The sequence below is a fragment of the Castanea sativa genome, chromosome 5 (assembly GCF_040712315.1).
Source record: "Castanea sativa cultivar Marrone di Chiusa Pesio chromosome 5, ASM4071231v1".
In the NCBI taxonomy this organism is placed as follows: Eukaryota; Viridiplantae; Streptophyta; class Magnoliopsida; order Fagales; family Fagaceae; genus Castanea; species Castanea sativa.
In genome coordinates this window covers 72,618,685-72,627,136 of record NC_134017.1, presented here as the reverse complement: position 1 = coordinate 72,627,136, position 8,452 = coordinate 72,618,685, and the positions used below count along the sequence as shown (strand labels likewise).

The 8,452-nt window shown below is 33.2% G+C and overlaps 1 protein-coding gene across 1 annotated transcript; it reads right to left on the bottom strand.

Moving 5' to 3' along the window:
• Positions 1 to 1,457: 1,457 nt before the first annotated feature.
• LOC142635745 (uncharacterized) lies at positions 1,458 to 2,442 on the bottom strand. The gene is made up of 2 exons (XM_075809848.1): positions 1,956 to 2,442; positions 1,458 to 1,783 (listed from the first exon to the last, which is right to left on the bottom strand). The coding sequence occupies exons 1-2, from the start codon at positions 2,440 to 2,442 to the stop codon at positions 1,458 to 1,460; spliced, it is 813 nt and encodes a 270-aa protein (XP_075665963.1).
• Positions 2,443 to 8,452: the final 6,010 nt, after the last annotated feature.

Below are 8,452 nucleotides of genomic sequence, written 5' to 3'. Positions count from 1 at the left end.
TTACCTAGGTTGCTATTGCTAAAAATATTTAGCAAACAATCGGTCCCTCTGCCTCTCCACGTGCCGCTGGTCTCTCTTCCTCTCCCCATGCCAACAATCTCTCAACCCATTTTGTTGTGATGACCCATTATCAAAATTTATTTTGAAATTCTTTGAGATATGCTATTTTAAGATTTTTGGACTATATAACTTGATTATTGGATGATTTATGTGAATGACATGTTTAGTTTTTTATATTCTCTAACTTTATGTCATATGATATAATTTTTTTATTGTTATAATTTATTAATTTACCTAAATGGAGTATTTTTATCTTATTTTAGTTGCTTTTTATAATTATAATTTATAATTTAATTGATTACTAAACCTACAATTCAACCAATGAACCACTAGTTGAACCAATGAACTAATTCTTCAATCGGGTCAACTTTCGATACCATTTTGATAACTATGTTTGAAACAATGTCTTAAAAAAATCATTAAGAAAGCACTGTATGTTTAGTTCTAGCTTTTTACCAAAAAAATAAATATGTATTGAATCAAATTTAAAGTGAACACATATTTGCAAAACTGCGATTTTGCAGTTCTTCAACTTTTTCTGATTTTCTTTCTTTAAAAAAAAAGAGAAAAAACTGATTTTGAAACCAAACATTGGAAGGTTGATATAAACAATCAAAAACAAATACTACGCAATATATTTTATTTAATTTTTTTTTATATATGTTGTCTTTTTAAAATTAGTTACTCTTGTTTTAAAGTTGCCCCTGCACATGTGTATCCAGGAATTTTTACATGGGGGGGGGGGGGGGGCGATTTGAAGTATTGAGATAAAAAATATAAATCATAGTCTATTGAATATGAAATTTCAATTTTGATGAATCTTAAACATTAATGAACATACAAAAACTGTCTAGTTCACTATAGACATACAAAAATATCCACAAAAAAAAAATATTTCAGATCAAAATCATGCCTGACGATGATTTTTCATCGAATAAAATTCATCCATAATCATTTTCATGGTGAAATTCCTAGCAATTTCCTTTTCTATATAAACTATCATATTATCTGCCAAAAGTTCATCCTCCATTCTATTACGAAGTCTTGTTTTTAATAGTTTCATAGCTGAAAAAGCTCATTCTATAGTTGATGTAGAAACTGAAAGGGTCAACACAAGACGAATCAGTCTATCAATTAAAAGAATTTAGACTTCCCTGAAAATTCTAATCTCCTACATAGCTCAAATATTGTACCCATATTCTAAAAATCTGGATGCTTTGTCACATCAAGCTCATAATGTTGCAATTGACTCTTCAAAAGACAAATTTCTTGCTTAGTGAAATCTTGAGGATAATAATTTTTAGCCAAATTGCAAATATCACCAATTTTGAATGATCTAAAAGCATCCTTAGGATTTAACGCTGAACAGCTGTTAGCTCACAAAATCTACTATTCAATTATTGCAATTGAAAATCTATTGCAACTGTAGATATGTCAATTCTTAAATGATTTTCTATTGTTGTCAAAGCTTCATCTTGATGACGGTATCTACCTCGAGCTTTAGTGTAACGGGCATTTAAATCAGAAATATCAATTTCATGTTTTCCACAAAATGATGTAACACTAGCAAGTAAAGGCTCCCATTCATCATCTCTCAACTTTTGAATATGTGATTTTGTAGTTGAAACTAAATGCATGACATTTAAAAAATCCTGAGAATGTTGTTGCAAAGCTTGGCAAAGAATATTAATAATTCCTATTATCTCTTTCATCGTATGCAAAACTAAAACAAATTCAAATGATGTTAATACTTCATAAGCTCCCTCGGCATCACCACGTTGTTTATAATTAGCCCCTTCCTTAGAGATAGTATTGATAACTTTGTAAGTTGCATCAAACATTTTTATCAAATTACAAATAGATTGAAAATGAGATCCCCAACGTGTATCTCCAACCTGTTGCAAAGTACCAATTTGGTTTGCTTCTCTTCCAGGCTTCTCTTCCAGTCTCAATTTCATTAGAAGTAATCATTTTCTCAATTTGTTCTCCATGAGCATATTGCAATTCATCATTACGCTTACTAGAACCAATGACAATATTGATAATATTAGTCAAATGATCAAAGAATTGATGAACAACTTGTACTTCTCTAAATGTTGTAACTAAAGCCAGTTGTAACCTATGAGCCATGCAATGTACATAGTAAGCATATGGACATTCTTTAATAAATAGAGCTTGTAATCCATTCCATTCACCACGCATATTACTAGTTTCATCATACCATTGACCTTGAACATTCTCAATGTGGAGGTTGTAACGAGAAAGGACAACACATATCTCCTTCTCTAGGGTCAATCCAGTAGTATCCCTAACATGCACAATATGAAAGAAACGCTCTTTAATGAAACTATTTTTATCAACAAACCTCAAAATAATGGCCATTTACTCTGTCTTTGACTCATCCTGAGCTTCATCAACAAGAATGCAAAATTTTGCATCTCTAATTTCTTCACGAATAGCATTTCGCACATTACTAACAAGAATATGCAAAATCTCCTTTTGAATTGTGGGTGATGTATATTTGGCATTTTGTGGGGCATTTTCCAAGACAACATTAGCTACTTTGTCATTGAAAGTTGATGTGAATTTTATCAATTCAATAAAATTACCTCTATTTTTTTAGTCAAGGCTTTCATCATGACCTCTGAAAGCATAAGCTTGGAATGCTAGCCATCAAGCACACTCTATTGAGGTTTTGAGCCACAACCGATTACTATCTATTTCTTTTGACGTTTGTTTCTCAATTAGCTTGTCAATATGTCGTGAATAATTCTTTAGATCCTCGCAACATTTCACAGTAATTTTATGTGAGAAGTTTGGATCTTTCCCTACATGACGAATTAAAGGACAATTCATTCCATCATTCACCTTTTTCCAATTATTAAAACCTGTTAAAATGAATGCATCTGATCCGGGACGACCTATTGGTTTCTTACCAAAAAGGTAGAAAGGTAGACAATATATCGCATCCATTGAAGGTAAGTATTCTAACCAATCCCTATGTGATTCAAACCATGAAACTTGAAATTGACGACGATGAGTATCATCGTTGTATGGATAATCTATATTTTTAGGTTGATATGGACCTTCTTTGAGATAAGCTCGTCGAATTTCATCTTGTTTGTTGATAGAAAATTCACATATTTGTTTATGTGATCCTAGATCATGATCAGGGGCAGCTTGAGGCGAAAACTAAAATTGAGGCCTTTTATATATATTTAAATATGAATTTAAAAAAAATACTTAAATTCTACTATCTTATTTTAGATGCAAAATTATTACTAACTAACACGAAAAATGTAGATTTTTTTTAGAAAGTCTGTAAACACAAAAATTGACAAAACTTTCACACCTGTTAATACGGTAGATTGATAGTGGTAAGTAAAAGAGTATTATTAGTGGTAGACTTAGGTAAAAACTAAGAAAAGTTTGTCAGCTCAATTATTGTGGAAAACATTGTGAATTTTTTTTGTGTATTGCTTTTTTTTTTTTTTTTTTTATAGATGTGTTACACTCATAATATTTTTCACAAAAAATTCTAATTATTAAGTTGTTATTGGTTCTAATTTGAACTCACTACTGAAATTATTTATTTTGTTATCAATAAGTAACAGCCTCTAATAGTTGTGAACATAACATTTCTACTTGATAAAAAAAATTATTAGGATTTGTTGTAAAAATATTATGAAAATAGTTGTGAACATAACATTTCTACTTGAAAAAAAAAATTATTTTATGTAATAGCTAATATTTGAGCTTAATTAAATTAAAATTTGGGGCCTTTTTTCTACTTTGGGCCTTAGGCGATTGCATCAATTGGTTACCCTGTAGAGCCGGCACTGATCACTATCTATCTCTTCAAATTAAATTATTGAACATTTGGAGGGGTGTTCATCAGACATTGAAGTATCAACATTTGTTTCTATAGCCACAAGTGTTCTAATTTCTGAATTGCTAACATCTTTTTTCTTAAAGAATGCATCAATTGTTTTTTTGTTTTTTTTTTTGGCTCATAATTCTTTTAGCTTTAAGAATATGACTCAAAAATTAACCTAAAAAGAACTTTAAAAATAAAATTTTAATTAGAAATTTTTACTTAGTTATATGGATGTTATTCATACTCAAGAAAAAAAAATTCCACTATAATTTAAACAATCGACCCATCATCATTCCTTATTATTAAAATTTTCCTGTATTTTAATTTTTTTAATACATCATTAATTAATAATAACCCCTCAAATAAAAAAAATCAAACACACAAGTACAAAACATAAACCAAACAATTTAACAACACCCACAGCCAAGGTTGTCAAAATCAGGATCCTACGTAGGATCGTAGGAGGTAGGTGAGATCGTGGATCGTAGGATCGGATCGTAAATCGTAAGATCCTATATTATTTGAGAAAAAAACAAAAAAAATAAACATTTGTATGTTAAATAATTACATAAATTATACATTCATTAATATAATTACCATACATCACTATATTCATTTATAAGCATCATTTAAAGAGGTCAAAAATCTCAAAACATGACACTCTATTGGAATATTTTTTATTCGGATCCAACTGGCACACTCTCTACATTAGAGTTGAAAATTTTGGTCTATTGGGATTTTATTTTTCATTTAAATCCAACTGAGCAATCTATTAAGTTTAAAAACATTACAAGAAATAAAGGTCGTTTGGGATCGTCAGAATCGTGTGATCCTATCGATCCTGAACGATCGCAAAGATCCTTGAAAAATCCGAATCGTTTTGAGCAGGTGAGATCGTAAAATCGTAGGATCGTAGGATCCAGATCGGGATTTTGACAACCATGCCCACAGCCACATGATATCTAACTAATCAAAAATAGGTAATAAATCAAAACAATTTAACCTTAGAAACTTTGTCTTCACAAAGTGCAAAGATGGGTGCGGGCCGTGTGGCAATGCTTACAACTGTAGATCTTCCCTTCAAGACTCATCACAAATAACCTCCCCATGCCTTCAATCATATATTTCTCTAAAAAATCTATGAAAAATTAAAGAGCATGTGAATATTTAGGTGTAGATGAGAAAAAAAAAAAAAAAAAAAAGACACTAAAAAGAGACGAAGGTTTAGTGCTAAAGAAGAAGAAAACTCACCAGTCACCAAGTTCCAAATCCTGAAATCTGACAATGAAATATGCTAAGTGATTTGTTTTAGAAAGCAAGTGATTTTGTGTGTGTGTGTGTGCGCGTGCAGGGGCCATGGCCCCCCCAAGGGACTACGTGGGTCTCCCACCCCCCCCCCCCTAATCAAAGTATTCCACCATTGCTTCCTATGAATTGGGTTTCATTACTCCTTCAAAACTTTGCCCATGAAATGTCTACTTTCTCTAGTGACGCTTTTCAATGTCCTCAAGAGTCAAGACAAGATAAACTATCGATACAGAGTTTATGTATTTTCGAATTAAAGTGGCACTCAAACAGTTGAACTTCAGATTATTCAGAAGTGTCAAGTTATTATTTGATTAATTCTATATCTGAAGTCTAAGAACTTGCTTCACTTGTGTGCTTTCCATGGGCATAAATTGTTTCGTTTTGATTAAAACACCCCGAAACCCAAATTAATCAGTATAATAATAATGATGATGATGATGATGATGATGATGATGATGATGATGATGATGCATTTAGCATTCCTCTTTTAAATCTCCATGGTTAAACTTCCTCTTGATGCCCGTTTTTGTAACTTCTTACCTAAAAGCCTATAAGGAGGGAAGCCCAATAAAAAGAGAGGCCCAAAGGCCCACCAAGAAGACCAAATAAACAAAAAAGAAATAAAAGCCTAGGCTTATGTTTGGGTTGAGAGAGAAATGGAAGGGAAAGTGACTTGCAGCAAAATACAAATCTTCTGCAGAATACATATCTTCTATATAATATAGATTTTTTGTAGAATGACTTTGGTAGATTAAAGCAAATTGGGGAGACCTTTTTGACCCAACAAAGGGCCGCAAGCCCATGAAGCCCATAACATCCTTACAAAAGAAGAAAAGAAGCCAAACTTATCTCCTGTAAGAGACATGATGAAAGAAAAAAAAATAATAGTAGCAGAAAACACATGAAGGAGAAAGAAACCAAAATCAAGAAAAAAGACAAAAGTAACACGGTAGGTGAGTAAGGTAAGGTCTAGGCTCTGCCCTTTTGCATCCCAGTAATGCAAAGGAGTAGGGCCCAAGGCCGATGAGGGGCAGAGGGTGTGGTTTGGTGGAGGGGGGAAATGACCTAGATTTGGTATCCTATCGAGACCACTTTTGGGAATATGCTTTGCTGGAAAAATATCTTTACCAAAAATAGGAAGAAGGTAAGTGGGAACCATTTAATGCATGCTAGACAATGAAGATAGAGAATTAATGGAGGCCTTTACCATTTTAGGAAAAGAGATGTGAGGTCGCTCCACGGCAAACTAAGCTTTAACCAAAATAGGGAGGTTGTTTGTTGTAAGGAATAGGCTGAAACTCCTTAGTGGGATTGAACCCACATGTACACGGTCAGAAGGTAGTAGCTAGTACGTTGTGGGAGTTGACAAAATGCCTGCGGTAGACAAAAAGGTTTGTAAAATAAGGGTAAAAATGGAAAAGAGCATGGATTGAGTTATGGTATAAATAGGAACAGTTCCCATGAAAATGGGATGAGGAACAAGAACACACAAATCAAGGAATATTATATGAAGGAAATCTGAATAGTGAGTTGAAAGTGGAAGAAGAGAGAAAAGAGAGAGAAAAGAGAAAGAAACTGATATCAAAGAGAAGAGAGAGTAGAGAAAACACGGTAGAATTAGCATGCATTACTAGGAGTCCTCTCCCTCCCCATGAAAGCACCAAAAGACACTCTGATAGGCCAAAAACGTATTGACCCCTTGTGATGGATTAAGTTGATTAATTAGCCAAGTTATTAATTAATCAAATTAACATGCAAATTGCGTGATAGCACAAACAAATCACCAATTAAACTAAGTCTGAAGTGGAAAATAAATGACACAGTGATTTGTTTACGAATGGGGAAAACCTACACGGCAAAAACTCTACCGGGTGATTTTAAGGTCACCACTCTCGAAATTCCACTATTATCACAACAAGCGGTTACAAGTAAAGGAATCCCAAGTACCTTACCAACCTACAGTTGAACCATTACCCCAATACCCAATTGGATTTGTTCTGTAGTGACAATTTCTCCTTTCAATGCACGACTCCCAAGTACGTGACTAACCAATTGCGTGGATCCCAGTACACGACTTCAATCACCAACTAGAGAAGATTGTTAGCTGCAAAGTTCTTCAATTCATCCACATGATGAAGATCAAGAAGATGCTCGGTTACAAAACCCTACGGTGCAAAGACACGACAACTTCTTCACAAGAAAGATGAACTAGGGCAAGAACTTTGTCTCAAGTCACAATTTGCTTGAACAAGGATTTCTCAATGCTTGTGCAATTTGTGTCCTCTTTGGCGGCCCTTAAAATAACCCTTTTATATGTCTAGGGTTAGGAGAAAAGAAGGCCCAACGACATATCCACGGATTAGAATCAAAACAGAACTTAGAATCTGTTTTTCTTAAACCTTGACAGATAGAGGTATCGAGATGTTGTTGAGCAGCTGTCGAGTCATGGGGCTGGAACAGCTCTTTAAACCTCGACATATGCTAGCTGTCGAGCTTTAATGAAATTTCACTTTTCAGCTTATTTCTTGGACAGACTTGATGACTGCAACACTTGATCTTGAAACACAGTTTCTTGAAGTATAAAACTCATCCTAGATCTACCCAATTACAAGTAAAGTGCGTATTGTCAAAGGATTAGCCAATTATATAAATGAATGACATATGTTCTTAACAAATGAAACACATATCTCCTAACACACTCTTTGCAATCTCCAAAAGATGACTACTCTAACTCATGTTTCAAACCACATAATTTTATAGCCTTATTTGATAATAAGGTTGTGTGAGTTGGGATTGAGATCTTTTTAGTTAACATTCTGCTATGAATATTCTTTACCATGATTATTTCTGTTGAAACTTTTATTATTTCTTTGTTATTATGTGCATTACTTTTAATACAAACTAATCATTATTTTGTCATACGCGCGCGCGTGTGTGTGTGTGTGTGTACATACATTGTAGTTCATATTTTGCAGTATATATATGAATATATGTATATAGATGTAAGAGAATATGTATGCTAACCCTTGTAAATTAATATTTGCTTGATAGGTTTTCTTTGGGTTTTGGAGTTTATGTGCAAAAAGAAAGTGGAGAAATATTTCTACTCCAGAAAATGGAGAATAGTCACTCACGTTATAGAAAAGTGTAGGAAACTTTACTTCATAGTAGAAGCTTAAGAAAAGTCAGTTCCACCAAAAGCTGGAA

What these genes read in the sequence shown, in the direction of transcription:
- LOC142635745 (XM_075809848.1), bottom strand. Translation starts at nt 2,442, where the DNA reads ATGGCCATTATTTTGAGGTTTGTTGATAAAAATAGTTTCATTAAAGAG. An exon ending in AAATTGGTACTTTGCAACAG is followed by an intron (nt 1,784 to 1,955) that starts GTTGGAGATACA and finishes AATTTGTTTTAG; the next exon opens with TTTTGCATACGATGAAAGAG.